Here is a 23,136-nt window from a genome sequence, read left to right on the forward strand (position 1 = left end):
GACATGTCTGTAGGGGGATGAGAACAACTGACACAGGTCCAAAGATCATGTAGTCATTTTGGGCTCCACCATACATTGTCTGTCAAACCATGATGACTCAAACTCCACCCAGGTGTTGATAATGTATTTGTCAGGGTTATGTACAGAGCAGGTGATGCACACTCCCCGGCTGAGCAGAGTGCTAAACATAGGCTTGAATCAGAGACCTCTTCAAACACAAGTATAATGCACTCTAATCCTTATGCATGTTTACTCACCAGTAAGACCTACTGAATCGGGTACAGCTTACTCCTATGTGAGTGGGCAAAAGGACTGAACCCAACTCAACATTCTCACTTCTGCCAAACTCCACCCTCACAAATGTGAGACTCCCAATCTGGGACTGCCAATCTCACTCAGGCTGTGGCTCTTTTGAGCAAGGGTGACCCTTGAGACTCTAAGAAACTGCCCAGCCTGTGGCATCCCTTCAAGCATGGCAACTGTATGACTGAGCTACTGGTTCCAACCTGCAAAGAGGCTGGAGATTGACCCACTTTGGCCTTGTACGGCAGCAGCTGCAAGAAGGTGTGCGGCACCATCGCTGAGCATTACTAAAACCAGCTTTACAGTTGTGTAAAAAAATGGCTGTAATTGTGCTGTTGCATAGCAGTGGCGGGGGAGATATCTATATATAAACTTAACTGTTAAAAGGTAACAGAGGGAGGTGCAGCAACCTGGGCAAGGGCGGAAGATCAAATGAACTTCTACTTCCCTCCCTTTACAGTTTCTTACAACTGTCAAGGCTCCCTCACTCTTTGTTTCCACCGACTCCTGACTGCAGGATTCAGTGGCACTCTTGCTCTTTGCTGGAAAACAAGCAGTTGGAAAAGCAAATGGGGAAAGGATCTCATTGGAAGAGGAAAGGGCTTCACCAGCCACATCAGCGATTGCCTCACAGACTCCACTTCTGCCCACCAGGGGTCTCAAGAGCAGGTTGCCTGTCCCCACTGTTGTTGCAATTTCATCAGTAAAGCCAAACAACACCGTCAGAAAATAGGGCTGAATAAACTGCTTAGGAAACACTGGAAAGCCATGATTTTGCAATGACATCATCTGAATGTTCCATGAAAAGTAAAATGATGAGTGATGGTCAGTTCTAGCAATTCCAGAAAAATGGAAGGAACCTGAGAGTGCAGCTTGGAATCTGCCAAACCCATTTCGCTTAGATTACCAACTCTGGGATCCAAAATTCTGGCAGGGTCTAGGGACAGAGATCAAAATCTGTCTGGAAGTGGAACCTAATAGTCTGATGTAAGTCTGGGGGCAGAACACAAGGTTTTCTACTCACCAAAAATGCAAGGCTTTAAAAAAAAGGGGGGGGGAGCATCTATCCTATGCAACTATTCCCAAAGCAGCAAGAACTCCAGCTAGGCCAATGTTGGTCAACCATGATGACACATTGCAAAGGAAGATCAGTCATGGTGGGCAAGCTGTTTTTAGGCAGTTTGACTGCCGTGACTGATCTTTCATCACAGAACCCCTGATAAGCTGCGGAGGAAAAACCACTCTTTGAGGGAGGTTAATCGAGTAGTCATCTCTTTTAATGGCGACACCCTGGCCTCTCTGCCTCTTTCTGTCTCTTCCTTTCTCCCCTCCTTTGATCTCCTTATCGGAGAATCTGATGTCTGTTTAAAAAAAAACAAAAACAAACTGGTCCTGGCTGTTACATAACTGCAAAACTAGCTCACATGAAGCAGCAGGAAAGTGTTAACCGCTTCCCTCGCTTCACCACCAAGGTTTATGGAACGTAGATGGGGCCTCAGCAACATCCGAGTTATAAGAACTTTGATAACTGAAGACCTTTCCAAACCACTGCCACCACCCCACTTTTTTCTTCTTCTTCTGAGCGCCAGAGTATTCGCTAGATCCAGCACCACTAATCACACAATATCCTGTCCCCTGTGCAGTGAGCTGGGTGAGGAGGGGAGTGAGGAAGCCGGCTGCAAGTTCTGCAACCCAGTTCACCTGCTTTCTGGCCAGCTGCCATAAAAGCAAGGGAGAGGCCCCCAGACAAACACTGGGCCTTTCCAAAACTGCAGGGCTCACCCCTGGACCTGCCTCCAGATTCACAAGGCTTCATCCAGGTACCAGAATGTTTTATGTCAATAAAAACAGCACAGAAAGGGCTGGGACAGGTGGAATCAATCTACTGCTGCTTTATTCTCCACCTCCCCTTTCCACGATGCATGATAGATATATACTCCAGCCCTGGCCAAGGGGGTTCACATGCTTGGGCTAAAGTAACATTAAAAAACTGTTCGAGAAATGTAGGCAGTCCATAAGTCTGCAGGGGAAAGGACTGTCCTTGCCCAAATTGTTAGACATGGAAGGCATGTGCTGTGGGCCCCTGAGGAGCCAACTGGGGATTAGATGTGGGCTACCAACTGCACCTCCTTATCTCAAGTAATCAGCCCGATGCTTCCTCACACGCAGTTTTGAGAGTCAGGGCTCCAGGAGTGGTTCTGAATGCAAATGCTCCTTTCTGGAACCCAAGATGTAACAACAGAGATGGAAATGCCTCTGCACGTGCACAGAGTGCTTTTTCTTCAGTGCATGACAACACTCAGGTCTCCTTTGCTAAACCTCTGGGTATGGGCCTCTAGGTCAGAGGGTGGTTTCTCCCAGGCTGAACCCTGCCATCTCTAAATTTAGGAATGAAACACTGCACCATTTTCTATTATCTCAGTGACAATGGTAATCACTTTTAAAGAAGACAAAATCATTAAGAGCCTTATGACTGGCTAAAAATGGACTTCGGTTGCTATCTACTAGTAGACAATTATGTTCCTTCCAACAATTTTTATACCTGAGATTTTCGTGCAAGCCCCTAGTCTCAAACCAACAATCACTCCCTGAGAGACCTCCTTCCAATATCACACCTTGGTGGAGGCTTTGCCGCACCTGCCACAGCCTGCCTTGCAGTGACTTCCAAAGCAGTGTGTGATTTGTCTAATTTAAACAACAGGGTTTTTTTCTTAAAAAAAAAAAAAACTCCTTAAAGCATTTAATCTCACAATTTTGCAAAGGACTTGCAAGCCAGAAGAGCGCTATACTTTTTTAGGACTAACTAAAAAATCATAAAGTAGTGAGCAGCAAGTTTCCGAGTTCTCCAGGCCTCTTCTTCAGACTGGCTACACCCTACCGGCTCTCAATGTGAAGCAACCCACTTGCATATGATGGCCATATGGAATGGAATTACAGGGGCAGCCTGTGCTCCAGTTGTCTCTGGAGGGCTTTATGAAGCACGCAGAGGCTGCGCGCGTCCACTGTGGACTCCAGAATGCTACATAGAGGTAAGAAACCCCCCCAAAACGTGAATTCCAGATTCCCTTCAGAAATTGGAAATCACCTTTTTTTTTTTTTTTTTTTTTTTGCCTCTACAAGGCATTCTCAAGCCTGCAGAAGTTGCGGGTGGATGTGTGCAGCCTCTGCGGGCTTCAGAAAGCCCTCAGGTCACCTTTGGAGCCCAAAACCGCTGATTTTTGTATCCATGGGGGGAGGGAGGTGTCTGAAAACAGATCCCTCATGGGTACCAAGGCCTCACCTGTATATATACATGTACACTTGAGTCAAGACACATTACTTCAACCTCACCTCCAGGGAAAAAAAATATTTAGTTCCACAAACCAGGGGAGATGAGCTGAATCTTGGAGATCAGAAACTCTAGCAACAATAATAACTAACAATATTTTTGTGAGGCGTCGGCACCTCCAAAACTCTCCATGAGACAAAATAGAGACAATGATTCACCATGAAAAGGCCATTGGGACTGTCCCCAGTAAAGTAGCTGGAGAAATGACTGAAATGACTTAGGGCCCAATCCTATACTCACCAAGGCATCCCTTCTGCTGGTGCTGACTGCCCTAAAGCAGTCAGTGCCAGTTGCAAAAAGTGCTCCAGCAGCGCACTCAGTGCACACTGCTGTTAGTGCTGGTGAAAAGGTCAGAGCCTTCCCACTGGTGCCAGCGGATCAGGAGCCACCAGCCACCAAAGGTAGTAGGGGAGGCAGGAGGGGGTGGGGAGGGTGCAGTGGAGGAGGGAGAAACAATGTGGCAATGGGCAGATTGGGTCCAGGAAGGGGGCAGATTCAACGGCAGCAGCGGCTGCCAAGTCCTAATACCCTTCCTGGACCCCAACCTGTGGTGCAGGTTCACACAGACCTGCGCCAGCTATCCAGCTAGCACAAGTCCAAGTAGACACCCGCTCATGTCATGGAGGTTTACAGTTGTTCCCTTACAGAGCACAATTGTTCTCTGAATAAGGCTTACACAGGGGAGATCTCCGCAACTGCTCCTCCCCCGGATGCAGCGGTAGCCATCTTGGTGCTGCCACATTGGCTGGGGGAGGGAGGAAGGATAGGATTGGGCTCTTAGTCTCGCACAGAAATTAAGCAACTTTGTTTCAGTGTTGCATGTGGACAATCTATTGTTAACATTCCTTTTATGCTGCCATCGGCTAATATTTATGTATTTATTTATATATTTATTGATTAATAAAGAAGAAGGCATTTGGTCATTTCATAAGCCTCCACATTCAGAGACAAGGCAAAAAATCAACAGGTTCAGCTCTTCCTAGGGCTGGAGGGGCAAATTTGCCCATATTGACATGCTGGTCAGTTTAGAGCTGTTAAAGGCACAGCAGCTCTGCCAGAAAAAGCTGGAAACTGTTTTTGATCAGAGCACTCAACAGCATGGACCAATTTAGACATTTGGCATGAGATCCAAGTCCAGGAACCCAGGTCTTTGCTGAACATCTAAAAGCCTGCAAGGCAAGGACACAAATATGAACTAAAGAGGTTCTTAATCCTTTCCCAGAGGAAAGAGGTAGGAGAGGTTCTTAACCCTTTCCCAACCAACAGGGGGAAAGCAGCTTGAGGACACCTGGGTGTACCAGGCGACATGATGAATCCAGATCCTCATAGGGGTGAAGGGGCAGTTTTGAGCAGAAAAATAGCCAGCACAGAAAGAACCCCTTCTACCTTATCCCACCATTCTCCCTGTTCCTTTGCTCAACATCTCAGCCTCCAGAAGTTGCTTTCCATTGACTAACAAACTGTTGGGATTTCATTGCACACATGTGCACGTATGTAACATATAGTTTGCGCCTGTCAGTCTTTGCAGCTTTCTGGTGTTGAGCTCACAGTACAGAAAATGGAGCAAATGGCAGAAGAGTCATTTTCAGGTTTCATTTTTAAGAAGGGGGAACAAAGAAGTGAACAGAAGAGATTCACAGAAAGTCTTAAAAGTTTATAAAGGTCAAATTGCAAAAGAGCGAAGTTGTCTAATAACATATTCTTGTTAGCAATGCTTGAAAGTAGGAAAAACAGTTGTAATTCCCTCCATCCTCCAATTGGATCCTCTGAAATGCACATCTATGACAATTTATTCCAAATAGCACTCCGTATGTAGTCTGAGTAAATGGATCAGAAAGGTAGATGCTCGTAAAGAATAAGCCCATCTGTTCGGAAACAGAGTGCATAGGGATGAGTGCCCCCTGTCCTCCTGAAATGGCAACCTGGGAAATCTATTAAGATTTCAGATCTGCTAAGGCAATGTTTAGCATCTCAGGAGCACTTCATAACTCTAGGTTTTCAGTCAAAGAAAGGTGAAAAATGGGTTATTGAATAATAAACCAATTGTTGTCATTCACCTAGCTGAATACTGGTAAAGAAATATGACTGTAAAATAAATCTCCTTACTGTTGTCATTCTCCCCCCCCACCCTGCCCCCCCACAAAAAAATAGAGAAAACCTGATGATACTATTGCTGTCTGAAACGACATTTCAGAAAGAAAGAATGCCCTTGAGATGTGGCATCTCCCTTGCAATACAATGAACTCTCAAAAACCTGAGCATCTCCTTGGTTTGCATATGTCTTTCCCAAATGGAATCCCAACTAATAAAAATGAAATATATTTTGGTTTTGTGATGTGTAAGCTATCTGGGGGCAGGGACCTTGTCTCTTCAATGGAAAACACCTGCTCCATGTTTGGGCACTAAGCAAATATCAACTGGTCAATCTTCATCATGTTTCCACAGCAAATCCATTTCAGCAGAGCTTACTTCTGAGTAAACATGTTTAGAATTAAAGCCACCATGAGGAGAAGTAAGGACTTCTCAAAGACTGCACTTTGCACCCCTGAATGAAATTTCACTTGTCACTCAAAAAAATTCAAAAATGAAATCTACGCTGGATATGGTGTGTCTGAAATAAGCCCTTATGGATTTTGGATAGTAATTTCAACCTCTTGCACTGAATAAAAAGCACAAATCCAACCTGTCTGATTTGCCATCCGAAGAATTTTTTGAAACCAAACACTCGTAACATTCACCAGGATTCGTTAGTGAGACATAATTGTGACACCAATTTTATCTCTTGGGACAAACTTGGAAAACAGTTCGGAATACCAAACAAAATGTTAAACTGGCAGATCAATGTTTGAAAAACAATTCACGAAAAGCAGTTTCATATCTGACATCCATTCAGATCCACCAGTAATATTCGGGAATATGAGGAATATTTCAAAAAAATAAAAGGACAGGGGACGATATGGAATTGTTACTTCACATGCAGCTCCATCCTCTGCATGCTTTACAGTTTTTGGAAGAATATCCTGGTGAGTTCAATAGTGGTTGCTCTCCAAACAAGCTTGTATAGGATTGCAATCACTAAACTGATGAAATTTGAATGTTTTGACCTACGAAAGATGGGCATGTGTATGTATTCATGTTGCATCCTTACAAAGATAAATCAGAACACTTATGATTACAAAATAAATGTGAAAGGGAAAAAGTAGTGTCTACATTACAGATAGCAATCACAGTGCAATTCTGTACAGGTTGACTCAGAAGTATGTCCTGTTGCATTCAATGGAATTTACTCTCAAGAAAGTATGCATTGGAAAGTAGCCTTAATGCATGTTGCAAACATAGCACATATTTTGGGCAGCTAACAAAATCACAAAAAAATCACATATTTTGGGCAGCTAACAAAATCACAAAAAATCACAAAAAATAAAAAAAACCTGGTCTTTTTGATAAAGTATTTTAAAGGAAAGAGTTTTAAAAAGTTGTCCCCTTACTCCAGAAAGTATCATTGCAGGGATAAATTGGTGTCTAGGTGACAGCAGTTGGCTCATTCCAGAGGGAATTTTATCCTTTCACGAGTAGTTAAGAAAGTTCAACATTTTCTTCTACATATTTTTCTTTGAACTGTTGCCAAAAGGGGATCAGAAGGGAAGGTAGGTAAGAAAATAGAATTAGGAAAAATCAGAGAAAACAATGGAGCTTCCCATCATTTCATAGACTGGATGGCCTTTAAACATTACTGCTTTCCAAATGTTCAAAATTCTGTTTTGGCAAATTTAGCTATAGATGTTTGTACCTTTTGGGGGAGGTAAACTATATTTAAGAGAAAAAGGAACTTTGATACAAATTACACTTTAGATATGGGAGGGATGATCACAGCGCTACTGTAGCAGAAAGAAAATAAAAGGAAATTTGAGTTCTAAAATAAAATTCAGAAAAATTCCAACAAATCCCATACCTTCCATGGTAGACTGCAGCAGCTGCTCCAGATGCTTCTCTTTAGGGTCAAGGGCTTCTCTGAACTTCAGAAAAAAAAAGGAAGATTCCCAACCAGGCAAAGTTCTGCTTTCAAAAGAAGCTGGCTTGCATTGCAACAGTGACAGCCAGGCTTGACAGGAAATGGCTGTTTGTTGAATAGGAACAGAGCACCCTCAGGTGGTGGGGGAAGGTGGCAAACGTGGTCCAACCGCCCCCCCCCCCGTATATTTCATAGTAGCTATTGCTCACCATTTGGTGGCAGAAATCCAGTCATCTTTCTTCAAGCTTCTGTTAGGGAACGATTGCTTTTCCAGCACTTAAACCACAATAAGTTTACATGCTGCTTAATCTGTAGCAAAGAGAGGTGTTGCTATGGCTCTGGAAACCCATCCTCGCTGTGTTTGGGAGCCCTCTGGGCTATTCTGATAATTTAAAACAAAAGAGGCAATATAGTGTAGTAGTTAGAGAATTGAACTAGGGCTAGAATTAAGTAAATCTTAAGTTAGCCATGAAATTCATTTGGTGACCCTGAACCTATCCAAGGAGTTGAACCATTAAATATTAAATAAATGGCTTATGTTCTTCAGAGTGCAATCCAAGAGCACTCTTGCGCCTGCACAAGTCCCTTCAGGAGTCCGGGACTCAGAGGAGACAGGAGGCCAAATCTGGCCCTGCTGCATCAGCAGAATGGTGAGTTTATACCAGCCAAGTCGGGCTGGCGTGGGCGTCTGGAGAGGGTGGGGAGGAGGACGGAACAGGGGTGTTCTGGGGTAGGGGCAGGGTGGGGAGGAGGGCAGACCAGTGGGAGCACAGGGCCCAGGAAGGGGACAGAACCAAGATCTGGCACTTAGGCTGGATCCTAGCCCCTCTGCCAGGCGGCCTGTCCTTACACTGGGCCACTTGTATCTGTGCCACCGCTTTAGGTGGTGCAGATCCAAGTAGCCTCATGGGGCAGCTGCCATGTGACATGGGGTAATTGGAAGGAATTCCCTTTGCTCCATGTTGTGCTGCAACCTGGTCCAGCCCTGCTCTGGATGCAGAGCAGGCCAGATGGCCTGACTGTTCCAAGGCAGGTTAGGATTGGGCTACCCCTCTTTTTCACATTCCAGTTCAAATACTAGCTTGAAAAAATGGTACAGGAACTGGTCAGCCAGTTTGAACTGGTTTGGAGCTGGTTTAGATATCTTACATGCAAACTAAGATGGAACTCTGTTTGCAGTGCAACACTAAAATGCAATGAAGGCTGTTGTTTCACTCCAGGAATTAATATTTGCTGTTTTAAACAAAGATTATTCAATTTTTGAAAAAAATTTTTAAATGAACTCTGGAAGGATGGATGGATTAAAAGCAAGATAAGGAGGAGGAGAAGGAGGGCAGGAGGTCTGGTCTAGAGGGTAGTGCCTCTGTTAGCCTGAAGATAACATCTGAAGGTTGCCAGTTCGAGGCCACTGGCAGCTTCGTGAATGGCGAGACCTTGAAGCAGCTGACAAGCTGAGATGAATTATTCCACCTACTCTTTAGTGTGAGTGAAGAAGCATCTTGGCTGCCCTTCAAGTGAGAGATGAAGGAGTGGGAGGCAACTGGGGGCCAGAAGTGATACCAGACCATGAAAGATCCATCGGAAATGTTGTGCGGTTCTTGAAAGATAGAACCTTTTTGTTATTGTAAATATCCCCTTGGGGATTTAGAGACAGCCTGCTTATGTGAACCGCCTTGAATAAAGTCAGAGGAGTATCTGATGACCAGAAAAGCAGTATATAAATACCATTATTATTATTATTATTATTATTATTATTATTATTATTATTATTATTATTATAAAAATCAGGAACATACCCTATTTGGGATGAATGGTAAGACTGTAGCAAGGAGGAACTGCAGTATCAAGGATATACAAGAAGCATCCTCCAATCTCAGTTCAAGAATCCTCACTGGGGCCTTGCTGCTGGATGACAGCCGGTGGGTGGGAAAATATTGCTGGAGCAAAGAGGAGCCCCCTTGCCACCCTTAAAAAGAATCTGAGTCCCTGATAATTGAACTGAACCAGTTGCCACTTTTTGCATTTAGGGATTCAGTTCAGGTTTAAATAAACCAAAACATTTTAGGTTGAGGTTCTGTCATGATTCACCAGACAGGATCAGACCCTCTGGTTCGGTTCAACTACTGGAGCCTGTCCCTATCTATCAGCCTTCCTAACCTATCTAAGAGAGTCCTTTTGAGGAAAAATTGAGGGCTGCCAATCCTCTAGGCTTAGCATGGAGCCTCCAGGAGTCAGCACCCATCTCCAAGAAGTGACTACTGAAAAGCAATCCTGGAGATATTCACTGGGCCTTCCAGAAATTTCCAGCATAGCGTCACACGCGACAGGATGGGACACACCCCTCCAGAAACTGCTTTGATCAGAGTGGGCATACAAATACACTCCTGAGCTCCTTGGCAGAAAAGCAGACTGTAAAATGTAATAAACAAATGAAATAAGTTTTTGGAAAAAACGGTGCCGATGAGGCAAGTGAAACAGTAGCTTTTAATAGGTGTGGTTGTTGGGCCATGTTAGGACAGTGTTCTTGTTTTTTTAATTCAAACATTTACTTTCAGGTAACACGTTCCACACTGATTTATTTCCTGAGGGAAATCTGTACATTAAGCAAAAGATTCTGGGATGTGTTCTGAGGAGACTCATGCCAGAGTGCTGGCCTAGTCTCTCTAGCCTCTTGGTCAACTCCCACCCCCACCCCGTGCAGGGTGACCAGATGTCCTCTTTTTTAGCCTCATGTCCTAGAAAAGAACCTCAATGTCCTCCTTCTCCCTGTGAGCAGGCAGCGCAGAGCCTTCTTGGAATTAATAAATTGAATGTAATAAATTATATGTAATATAGTTTTAAATTCAATAAGTAATATAGTGTTTAAATCAATCACATGAATTCAATAAACAAGCGTTGTCAGCTTTTATTTTGTCATGTCCTACATTTTTCTGGGATGTCCTACATTTTGGGGTGCCTGGTCCTCTTCTGAGGTTATGACATCTGGTCACCCTGCCCCGGTGTGAACTGCAACAGTCACCCCACATTCCTCTCCGCTGTGCATTGCAGGGAAAGTTTGGCAGTGTGTGCCTGGGGAAGGGGAGCAGGGGGGTCTTTCGGGGACGCTGGTGGTTCGTTACTAAGCTTCTCTTTACTGGGCCCCCAAGAAATTCCAAGGTTCCTTGGAGCATGGTTTGAAAGCCACTGAGAGAGAAAGGTAGCCATGGTTACCTTAGAGTGTGTGAGGGAATGTGGTGGGGGGGAGACTGTTGGTGTGACTGTTGGAATGCCAGCTAGGTGGGGGCGGGGCTTATCTTCTTGCTCCTCCTCCCCTCCCCTTATGGGTCTGTCCCTGAGTCTATCCGAGTAGCGGAAAATGATGGGCTCTCTCTTGCACCATGCAAGGGGGCAGTGGTTGGCTGTCCCTTCCCCTGTGCGCCACCCCCTGCTTTCTGCTCTTCAAAGTGTGGGTCATGCTGAATGCTCGCGTGATCCTGGGCAGAGGTAATCAAAATCTTTTTCTTCAGCACCCTGGGTCAGTAACTCCACTAAATGCAGCCTCTGCATGATCATTAATTAAAACAAACAAAAGATGTGAAGGCTCAGGCTCACCTGGACATTACAAGCCTATCTCACTCCTGGACAGGTTTATTTATTTACTCTTCACATTTTTATACCACCCTTCCTCCAAAGAGCTCAGGGTGGTGTACATAGTTCCTTTCCTCTTTTTTGTCCTCACAACAACCCTGTGAGGTAGCTGAGGCTGAGAGACAGGGACTGGTCCAAGGTCACCCAGAAAACTTGATAGCTGGGGAGGGAGATTTGAACCTGGATTTTGCAACACCAGAACCACGACACCATCCTGGCTGTCTTGTGGGAGTATGCTGTGGTTATTTAAACACATGCATTCTGCAGATGCCCTCTTTACAAACCCATTCCCGTCACATGTTCTGGGGCTGAGCCTGACCCTGAAAACAAATTCATGGCTTCGAATAAACTCTAGTCTCAGCTTGATTTCAAGATGAGTGTGGGAAACATCTTTCCATGACTCTGCTGGGTGTGTTGTCCCTGATTGAAACTTGGTTTTCAATATACTGTGTTCATGTTTATGGCACTAGCAATTGTTTGGTAGTCATTTTGAAGCCCTAGTCACTGCTTATTTGTATCTTGATTAGCAAGTTACATTCCACAGGGAATGGATAAAAGAGACAAAGCTACAAGGCATAGTGTGGGGAAGGCAGCAGGAAAGATTCTCTACTGAGTCTCTATTTCTTTATGCTACAACCAGCTGATTGCTCTTCCCTTTACCGCTAGGGTAAATTTATTTAATTTTATTGATCAGGATATTTGTATGCTGCCTTTTCACCTTCTAAGAGGCCCCCCAGTGGCTGCATTCAGTTAAAGGCACAAAATACAATATTATTTATATTAACTGCATTACTGTAATTGAATAACCAAAACATTATAGACCAATAAATAAATCAATTCAAAGCAACAATGAGCTGAGAAAACCCACAGGCAACACGAAATAATGCACAGTCAAAAGGCAGACTATATCAACATAAAGGGGGGAGCCCAACCAAACTTTTGTCTAACGCAGTGTTTCTCAAACTGTGGGTTGGGACCCACTAGGTGGGTCATGAGCCAATTTCAGGTGGGTCCCCATTTGTTTCAATATTTTATTTTTAATATATTAGACTTGATGCTACTGTGGTATGTGACTGCATTTGGGGAAATGTTACAGACCTGTACTTTTAACAAGCTACGATGTATATCCTTTTAACAATGACAGTAAATGGGACTTACTCCTAGTAAGTGTGGATAGGATTGCAGCCTAGGATTGTTACAAATTTTCCTGCTTGATGATGTCACTAAAGGTCATGACATCACTTCCAGTAGGTCCTGACAGATTCTCATTCTAAAAAGTGGGTCCCAGTGCTAACTGTGTGAGAACCGCTGGTCTAACGGAAACATCAAGTGGAGAAGGGTATCGCTGAGCAAGCCAGTCAAGCCTTCAAGGGGAGGGAGGTTTAAATCCTGAGGGCTGTGACTGAAAAGGCCATGTCATGTGTTCCCCACCAATTGCTTCTTGAAGGGTGGAGCAGGGTTGATGCCTGAAAGTGAGCAAGCAGATTTATGTAGAGGGAGGAGGTCCTTCAAATATCCTGATCACATACTGGTTAGGGCTTCAAAGATAATAAGCAATACCTTGAGTTGAACCCAGAAGCATGCTGGCAATCAACGAAGCTGATGTGGGATGGAGTAATATGTTTCCATGCATGAGTCCCTTTCAAACATGTGCCACTGCATTTTGAATTAGCTGTATCTCTCAGATGCTCTTCAAAGGTAGCTCCATGTATGGCATTTTGCAGTAATCCAGGGCCCAATTCTAACTAAATCCCTCCTCACTGATGCATCCGTGCCAATGGAGCATGTGCTATATCCTGCAGGGTGTATGTGTCAGTTACAGAGGTCTCCAAGAGGTAAAGGAATTCTGTTTCCTTACCCTGGAACCAGCCTCTACTGCTTCAATGGGTCTCCTTGGATCTATGCCATCTCTTTTGCTGGCACAAGTCCAAGAAGAGTAAGGGAGAGGGAAGTGGACAGGGAATGGGGTCAGGATTTGACGCACACTGGTGCTGCTAAAATCCACCACCCCCTTCTCCCATTCTGCATCCCACCTGTCCCCTCTCTGCCCAGAAACACCCCTGTTTCTCACTCCCCCTTCTCCATCCTGCACACTCACAGTCAGTCTCCACTCTTGCTACTAAGTATTTTGCTGGTAAACCAGCAACTACACTACACTAGATGCTGTTCCAGAACCACCATTCAGAGCGCGATACCATAGTCTCTCGAGACTGAAGGTTGCCAACAGAAACCAGCAACAAAGCAAAATGCAACAGACACAGAACACTGGCAAGCCACAGGGAACTTAACATAATCCTAGAAGACAAACTGAAAAAGGTACATCTTGTGCCCTCTTCAAAACCGTGACTGGGAGGGAGCCAAACAGTCCTTGCAAAGAAGGGAGTTTCATAAGATGGGAGCCACCACAGAGAAGTCCCTCTTACTCTTCCCCACACAACAAAAAAGAATGTTAATTAACAACACACTCTTTATGCCTGAAGGGTGCAACACACTGAAACAGTAGACTTGGGGGAGCGCACCACAAGGCTTTTACCCTGTAGTCTCCCAATCATAGAGGAATACAGCTTTCAGCCTATCGTACTCTTTGTCTGTGGAGCTCAGGGTAGCGCATGGGGGTCAATCACCCTTCAAACAGCACTGTGGGTTAGGTTGACAATGAGAGGTATGCTTCAAACCATTGCATTGCATATTTAATTATGCTGATTTTCCCCCCCTGTAATAGAAAATGGACCAGACAAGGCACAGTATCCGGTTAAATTAATTAAAGAGAATTACATTTATGGAGACACCAGCCATGAAGGTAACACTTTATTTTTCGTTTCAGGACTACACAGGAAAGGTTTATCTTTGTTACACAGAATTACCAGGACAGAGAACACTGATAATGTACAGATGGTAGATAAAGAGGCATTCAGTACAATGTAACTGGAGCAGCAACCAACATTTTCACTCTACATCTCATCAGGAAGTTATAAAATGCCCCCTTTTGTAAGAATAGGGAACACTTGTGCTTGTACGGTAGATCCAGGGCTATTCTGACCACTCCGTCCTGAGCAGTGGATTATCAGCACCCTGGATTCAGAGGATGGCAAGGCAGGGCAATTGTCTGGAACCTGAAGCCAATAGGGATTCCCTGTCCCGTCCTCCCCAGATCAAAGGATGCTGAATGCCTTTCAGTAAAATTACTAAGTACCATCTTTACTTTTCCTTTGGGTCTAGTTCTCATTGCAGTGATAAATTTATATTTGGATTGCACCACTTCAGAGTGCAGTAGTGTAATCATGTGATTGAATGCTCTTAGATACAAAAAGCTCTTTAATTCCTAGGCATATAAAACTAGCAGGTCAGAGAGATGGCTAGGTTGGAGGAACACTTCTCCCTGACAGTATCCAGTCATTTTGTTTGATAGCTATGGAAATTGCCTTTTCTATCTCCTTGTATTACAGTGAATACCTATGTTAAAGTACACACAAACAGTCCCTATCTACTCTGCATGGATTTGGCCCTCTCACAAAGTGAAATCATAGACCCTCACTACATATGGATAGGACCAGATGGACAGAATCTAAAGGGTGAGTTACTTATTAATAGAATCTGAAAGTGGAAAGATCAAGAGGTTATCTGAGCTTAATTCCATGATTAGAAGCACCCACTAAACTCACCCACCTCTCCCAGTGAAGATCAACCCACCAAAATTGGGCCATCATAGTAAAAATTAAGTCTATTTATATTTATACTGTGCCACAATCAGATTACCACAGAAATTAGGTATGAGTCTAGTTGCATCTAAAAAACTGCACAACTCACTTCAATGTGCTCAAGAGAATATTGGATTTGAGCTTCTCAAACAACAGCCCCTCCCTCTCCCCAATGCCACATGGCAAACCACTTTGGAAATCAAATGAACTTTCAAAAGTACTTGTAGTTTGCAATATGGCACTGAGATCTACTACTTAGAGGGGAAGAGAAAAAAAATCCAACTGGGTCTGCCTAAAGTAACCTTTTAAATGTTGTCCAGAAAGAATAACTTCAAGTGAGCAAGTCCAGCCACATGCCATAGGGCAGGGGTGCCCAAACCCCAGCCTAGGGGCCATTTGTGGCCCTCAGGGACCACTAATCCAGCCCGTGGGGAGCCCCCAGTCTCCAGCAAGCCTCTAGCCCTCCAAACACTTGCTGGAGCCCATGCTGGCCCGACGCAACTGCTCTCAGCGTGACGCAACTTTTTGACCTCTCACATGAGCTGCAGGTCCAGGGCTCCTTCCACTGCTTGCTGTTTCATGTCTGTGATCCAGCAGTGGCGAAGGAAAGGCTGGCCTTGCTTGTGCAAGGCCTTTTATAAACCTTGAGCCATTGCAAGACCATCATTCATTCATATAAGTTCCATTTCTAATACATTCGTTTATGCAAATTTATTCAAATTTTAAATGTATGTCAATTCTTTTTTCCCCAGACCACAGCCCTGCTATAGGGGAAGGAAAATTGCTCCCAGTGTCAGATATGATCTGTGAGATCAGCCCTGAATTTCACCAGTCCCCAACTTCTGAGAATAACATTTGACTTTTGGCATCTGAGAGAGAGAGAGAGAGAGAGAGAGAGAGAGAGAGCGCAAGAGTGGGTGGGTAGATTGGCCATAGCCAAGGTATGAATGGAAACTGTTGGAGCCTTCCATGTCAGAGGGAACTAATTGACAGCAGGAGTCATTTTGGAACCTAGGAGGTTGTCATAGTTGCTGGGGACCTTTCACTATGAGTTCAGAGTAGCTAACCACATGGAGAATCACAGTGCAAAAATGCCCCCTCTAGCACTGGCAGCTCCTGGCATCATCCACTATTTCGTTCCAGTGTCTGAAAACGTTGAAGTTCCTTGTGACTCCTAGGAAAAAAGGAGGGCAAAATAATCAGAGGAGAGTAAAATAATGTCAGTGGGCCATCATCTCCTTTATCAGTTGCTGCCTCAGAACCCACCTTCTTTTGAGTGATGCTAAATCTGTTAATCTGGCTTCATGTTTCTGTTTTAGCAAAAACTTATGTGAATCTCACCACGACTGGAAAGCTGATGCTGCTCAATTTCAAAGAAAACATGTCTGGATCTTATACTTGCACAATTTCTTACAGAGCTATCCGAGCTGACATGCAAGCAGAGCTACAAAAATTCAAGACCTATAAATTTATGATTTATGGTAAGGAAAACAGTCCCCCACTGTCAGTCACCCCTGATTTGTGAGGTTCACAAAAGGGAATATTTTTATGCTTCAATCTCAAATCCAAAAAACTTACGCACAAAAAAAGTTTGGATATTTAGAAATTCACAGCCCCATAATGATCTTGCCCGCTTCCACAGTATCCTCCAATCTCCTTACACAAAGTCTTTTAAGGAGGACTATGCTGTTTGTTGCTGTTCAGTGGCCATTTTAAATGTATGGTTTGTTGTATTGTTTAGAATGGCAGAGGTTGCAGTAAAAGCAAGATGTAACAGGCCTACTTAAAAAAGAAAAAAGAAAAAACACCTCTCCCAGTTTTTCTCCATGGAAGGAAAAAGGTATATGGAACCCAGTACCTTTTCTCTTACTGGAGAAAAAAATAGTTTGTGGCTGAGTGAAGCAAGTGCCATGAAATGTTGAACTGATGAACAGACAAAGGACAGTGCTCAAATCTCTTAAGCCCAGAGTCATTTAGGGCCCAATCCTATCCAACTTTCCAGCACTGATGCAGCTGTGCCAATGGGGCATGTGCTGCATCCTGTGGTGGAGGGGCAGTCAGTGAGGCCTCCTCAAGGTAAGGGAGCATTTGTTCCCTTAATTCAGAGTTGCATTGTGGTTGCATTGGTATTGGAAAGTTGGATAGAATTGGGCCCTTAGACAAGACACAAGAGACAAGGAGGTTTCTTGGACAAGGAGGTTGGAGGTTTCTTGGACAAGGAGGTTGGATAGAATTGGACCCTTAGACAAGACACAAGAGACACGGAGGTTTCTTTCAATTTTAGTGAACTGTGAAGGGTTCTGACATTGATTGGAGTAGGGCTCAGAGAAAAGTGCTTAATCTTTTCCCAATGGCTATTTTTTAAAATCAAAATGCCCCTCACCTATTTTTCCACCCACCTCAAAAATGATTAGGATAGGGCTATAGATCAGAGAAGAAGCATTTGCTTTGGATGTATAAGGTCTCGGGTTCAATCCTCAGCATCATCTAGTATGGCAGAAAAAAAATTTCTTCCTGAAACTCAGGAGGGTTGCTGCCACCCTGTGTGGATATTACTGACCTAGTTGAGCCAATGGTTAGCTTATAAGCATGGTCGCAGGGGCCTGTGTCTCTTGTGTGCAAATCCTATTGCTGTACGTATGTAGGGAGTTTATAACCAACATTCAACCAATATGATAGACAACAATAATAAAGTACTGAAATAATAATGAAATAATCAATACGATTGACAGCAAATTTATTACTGCATGCCATTTAGATTCACACGCATCTCCCCTTCTTTAAAGCCTACAGAGAACCAGATTACAGCTACCGAATATCTGTTCACTTTACAACCAAAGAATGCAGCCTTGCAGCAAACAAAAACTTCTTTGAAGAGCTCATGAAAGTCTTAAACCATATGATTTCCTACCTGGCATGCCATATCATACAGCAGTCATTTAAATGTTACTCCGTCAAGCGACCACAAGAGAGTCTGACCGATGAACTGTTTATTATTTTTCAAGGTAACAAAAGATAGATAATTCTGTTTTGTCGCTATGGCCTTTGGCTATTGGGGGATAGTCACTGTGGAGCTGGACTATCTTGGGGCAGGGGTATAGCTCAGGGATAGAACACATGGTTGTGTACAAAAGGTTCTAGGTTCGCTCCCCGGCATCACTAGGTAGGACTGGGAAAGTCCCTTGCCTGAAAATCTGAAGAGCTGCTGCCAGTGCATGTCAGCAACACTGCCCTAGATGGGACAGAGACCTGTTTCAGCATGAGGTGGCTTCTAGGTGCTGCCCCCTCCCACCTCTGTCATGCCCAAAGGCCATCCCTCAATCCTCCCCATTATGTCCACTCCCTGCCCCATTTCACGCATCTTGCTGACTCACCACCGTCAGCAGGCCTTCTTCCTGCTGCTGTGTGCAGCAACTGTTACCCTGCACATTCCTGGTCTCGTCTGATCTCGGAAGCTAAGCAGGGTCAGGCCTGGTTAGTACTTGGATGGGAGACCGCCTGGGAATACCGGGTGCTGTAGGCTTATACCATAGTCTTTCGAGACTGAAGGTTGCCAACCAACCATTGTGTGCAAGGCCTCCATGGCTGCTCCAGGGGCGGTCCAGAAGCATGCAGTTATGCATGCTTCTGGATTACCATTTCTAATGGTCAAAAAGCATTTTTCCTCTACTGGAATGGTAGTCCCTGTGACAGTAGTGGCACATAAGATTGGCCATCAGTTAGTGATGGTGTGATCGCAATCCCCTTCAGTTAACAGGTTCCCATGTGGATATATCATGGCAATCACAGAAGTCAGCCCATGGCATCTGATGCAGTCCTAGACACTATAATTTTGTGGTGCTCACTTTAAAGAAGAGGTGCTTGGGCTGGAGGTTGCCAGGAAGTCACATACTCTGTCCCAGGAGGTCTTCTCTCCTAGCCCCAGACATATGAGGTTTGTTTGGTTACTTAGTGGTAAACTCTGGACATTTTCAGACAGATTTCATGCTCATTGCTATCAGAAGAGCACGTATCATATATAAGATGCAGAGCTCTCTGCAAGGTCAGTTTTTTTTAGTAGTGTGGTATATCATGCATCACCAGACTCCACACAGATTTAATTAATACACAGCTGAAAATTAGATGTACTTGTACATTAAATGTTTGGTGTGATGAGGGTTACCTGTGAATTGAACATACTCTTTCTAAAGCTCACTACCTGCTCACCATAAATATTGAATTTTGCAGTGGGGGGTATGACCCCTCCTGCAACAACCATGGATTGGTACATAAATCTCGGCATTGGGATATGAGAGAGATTTATGGTCATTTTGCAGGTCAGGTATTGGTAGCAACTATATAATCCAAAAAGCATCGAGAGCAGGTGAGACATAGGGCAGTGGTTTTCAAACTGTTCTAGGGAACCTTGAGAAGTTCTGTAGGAGGTTATCAGGAGCTCATCAGGAATACAGTATTGGCAGACAAACTTCTCTGTAAAAGTGCTGATTTTCTATTGCTGATCTTCCCCTGGTTTATACAACCCAGAGAAGAATATGTTCTTAGGGATGTATATGAGACCCAACCCCGAACTGAGTGTGCATTACAGACAATACACACTCCCAAGTTCTCTGCAATGTACAGGTCTCCCATGGCAGAGAAATCAGTGTGGAAAGTGCTCCATCGAGACAGGTAGTTTGGAAACCTCTGTCATAGGCAACTAATGAAGAGATTTCAGTTGCTGTCCATGGTACCCAGGAATGGTAAAACTGGAACTGACATTTCTTCATCTGTCACTTGATTTCCTCCTCCCTTTTGAGCTTGGATAATTTTCCTTGCTGACCCAAAGATGGAGCTACAAGGCAGGTTATGCATCTCTTGGATCCATCATCCTTTGCTATTAGAGCAGAGATGGCATAGCCTAGAAAGGGAGTGCTCTTATGCCTTTAAGGCTGAAATCCTAGGCATACTTTCTTGGAAGTAGGTTCTATTCCAATCAATGGTCACTAATTGGAAGTAAATATGGTTTAAGATTGTATGCAGAAATGTCAGCCCTAACTCCTTTGTGATTATTTGGTGATGTTGGACTCAATTCAACGGGGATTGAATTTCTATCTGCAAAAATGCTTGTCCTCTTTTGCCTTTTAGTTAACCCATTTGGCCCTGGCTGGAAAACCAAATGCCAGAGGCTTACCGATTGTGAGGACATGAACAACAACCGTGTTGAAAAGGTCAGAGATATTTCCAGACTTTTCCAGGCCTGTCAATAATTGCATGCTCCAAAATACCCAATAGATCAGAACAGCTTACAAAATATAAAATATATTCTCCCATCTCTAGCATTTACGCTGTTACACACACACACACACACACACACACACACACATACAAAAGTGTCATAATCACCCCGTCTTGCTATACTATTAAATTAGATTTATTTGGGTGCACAAGCTCTCTCAGTATGAGATCCTGGATTGAACATCTAGAGTCTATGTTCCTGCTGCATTCCTGCAGTAGTGTGCATGCATGCATATACAGCACACTTAAAAGGAAAGATGGCACCAGGGTCTGGAGCACTGGCACCCATGATAATCTAATGAACATAGAAGTAGCCTGTGAAATTGGAAAAGGAGGAAATGAGCCAGCCTAAACAAAGAGACCCAGTTTGCTTGCGCAGCCCTGAATTTACCAGATGTAACAGAGGGCAAGGCTTCTGTGCCTTAACAGTTAATAGAAGGCATGTATGTATGGGAGGTGAGGTATGTATTCTGAGGATACATTTTATCATGTCACAATGTGTAGAGATGAGAACATCTGCATCAGGCACATAGAAGAACAGGGGGAAGGCTGCTTAGAGCATTAAAGCTTCAAGCCTTAAACCAGCCATTTTCAACCACTGTGCCATGGCACACTGGTGTGCGGCGAGTGGTCCACAGGTGTGCCACAGGAATTTGGGGGGAAGGTTGTTTATTAATATGGCCAATGGGAGATGTGAGCCCCCACTGGCAGCATGGTGTGCCTTGTCAATTGTCCAGAACCTAGTGGTGTGCCTTGACCATTTTAGTGCCTTGTCAGTGTGCCGTGAGATGGAAAAGGTTGAAAATCACTGCTTTAAACATTGGAGATGTTTCCTGCAGATACTTTCAAATGTATATGTTCAACTCTTGAGGACTAGTAACTTACTCATTTTTTATAACTAAAGCTGGGTGAAAGGGAAAATACTACTGTAATTTATTAACAATGAAAAAGAAGTGTGTAGGAATAAGTCCATCTTGTGTGCATTTTAAAATAAAATCAAGAATCAAAATAAAGCATTGATGGATCCAATCAACATGAAAGCAGTTCTGTTTCCAACTTGGTTGCTTATCTGTCTTAGGCCCAATGGTTCATTCGAGAGTTTTTCAGCAAACAGCAGGATATCCTGGCACAAGATTTTAAGACTATCCCTGCAATCCATTACGTAGCCAATAGTTTCCAAGTCACTCGTCTGGACAGCTGTCACCAAGGATTTGGGAAAAATAACCTCATCCATAGTGAATGTGCAAATTGCTGTGGTACTTGTTTATTTATTCATTTCATTTTCACCTAGAAACTCAAGGCAGCATAGTTTTCTCACTCTCCATTCCTTTTAACAAGTCTGTGAAGTCGATTAGACTGTACCAGTGACAGGCCTAAGATCACCCAGTAATCAGAAACCTCCTCTTGGCTTGTGTTTTAAAGCAGGCAATAGCAACCCAAGCATTCATCTACCTACCACCCTTGTCCTCCAAGAAATAGCAATCATTTCCAAAGGGTTAAGGGCCCAATTCTAACTAAATTCCCCACTGCAAATGCAACTGCACCAAGGGAGTACATGCTGTATCCTGTGAGGGAGGTAGCAAGGGAGGCCACCTCAAAGTCAGGGAAATTTTGTCCCCTTCTCTGGGGCAAGCCACTGCTGCCCCAATGAATTTCCTTGGATTTGCACCAGCTCATGGCACAAGTCCAAGGAGAGTAAGGGAAAGGGAAGGGGACACGCTGATGCTACCGAGATCCGCCCACTCCACCTCCTCCTCCTGCCCACCCTTTCCCCCCAAGAAAATTTGTATTCCTCCCCTTTCCGGCCTGTTCCATCCACCCCCAGACACTTTGCTACTACAAAAGGTTGTGCCTTTCTTCAGTTAAGCTTTGGGCAGCCCAATCCTAACTTGTGCTGGAACAGGCAGGCCGAGTGGCCTGTGCTGTATTCAGTGCAAGGTAGGTGCCAGCTGGAGAGCAACTTGGGGTAAGGGGATATTTTTCCTCTTATCTGAAGCAACGTTGCAGCCAGTCCTATGAGGCTACTTGGATCAGTGCTACCAGTTTTGTTAGTGCAAATTCGAGAAGCCCGTGTAAGGCTGTTTGGACCAGGGATGGGGGTTAGGATTTGGCCTACACTGCACTGCATCCCACCCCCTCCCAGGCTCAATCCACCTCCAGGACCACCCTCCCCCTGCCTAAAAATGTTCCCTCCATGCCTCCATTCCACCCTCTTGCCACCCTTCCCACCCTCCACGCCAGCCTACCTCAGCCAACACTTTACTTTCCCACACCATGGTCCAAATCCAGCACAGAGAGGCCAGTGCATGACCTCACACTGGCCTAGGCAGTTCGAGAGTAGTCACAAATGCGCTTTATGGCACGTTTGCAACACCCTTGGGCCAGTTCAGGAGGCTTGCGCCAGCCAAGCACTCCATTTAGATTGCACTCTCAATCTCAATTGTTACAACAATGTCAGTGAAAGGTAGCCCTTTGGGTGTTTTTATTCAAGCACTTTTGCTTATTCAAGCTGACATAGTGTCTTTTCCCATTTTGTTTACAGTGGCCTGTGACCCTGGGACCTATAGCTCCAACAATGACGTTGTTTGCCAAACATGTACAAACATTCGGATTAAACAATACGGAGCAACATCTTGTTAAATAAAAGCAAAATGGGGAAAAAATGAAGAGTCGTTGCAAAATGCCTGGTGTTCTTCCATCGTTCCCAGCTCCAGCCCTGAGGCCAAACTGGATGTCACACCAAATGCAGGAGTACCACAAAAAACCATAGTGAAGCCTTTAGTAGAACTTACTTGTTCTACCGGAACATAATGCTCAACATTTCGCCACCCTTGTTGCACATCATTCTCTGCAACTGCCATGGGGTGGAGAAGTGCAGATTGTAGAGATGTCTA

General features: G+C 44.3%; 1 protein-coding gene and 1 pseudogene across 1 annotated transcript; both read left to right on the top strand.

Moving 5' to 3' along the window:
• Window positions 1-1,727: 1,727 nt before the first annotated feature.
• Window positions 1,728-22,882, top strand: ZPBP2 (zona pellucida binding protein 2). The gene is made up of 9 exons (XM_066629251.1): window positions 1,728-1,786; window positions 3,968-4,032; window positions 13,993-14,070; window positions 14,717-14,842; window positions 16,288-16,449; window positions 17,755-17,973; window positions 20,093-20,175; window positions 21,321-21,498; window positions 22,785-22,882. The coding sequence occupies exons 1-9, from the start codon at window positions 1,728-1,730 to the stop codon at window positions 22,880-22,882; spliced, it is 1,068 nt and encodes a 355-aa protein (XP_066485348.1).
• On the top strand, window positions 18,372-18,491 carry LOC136654733 (5S ribosomal RNA; annotated as a pseudogene).
• Window positions 22,883-23,136: the final 254 nt, after the last annotated feature.

The sequence above is a fragment of the Tiliqua scincoides genome, chromosome 5 (assembly GCF_035046505.1).
Source record: "Tiliqua scincoides isolate rTilSci1 chromosome 5, rTilSci1.hap2, whole genome shotgun sequence".
Taxonomy (NCBI): Eukaryota; Metazoa; Chordata; class Lepidosauria; order Squamata; family Scincidae; genus Tiliqua; species Tiliqua scincoides.

Bases quoted from the DNA above. Each gene is read 5' to 3' on its own strand.
- ZPBP2 (XM_066629251.1), top strand. From the start codon at position 1,728: ATGAAGCAGCAGGAAAGTGTTAACCGCTTCCCTCGCTTCACCACCAAG. The intron at 1,787-3,967 runs GTAGATGGGGCC...CACTGCTGTTAG, and splicing joins ACCACCAAGGTTTATGGAAC to TGCTGGTGAAAAGGTCAGAG. The intron at 17,974-20,092 runs GTAACAAAAGAT...TTTGCCTTTTAG, and splicing joins ACTGTTTATTATTTTTCAAG to TTAACCCATTTGGCCCTGGC.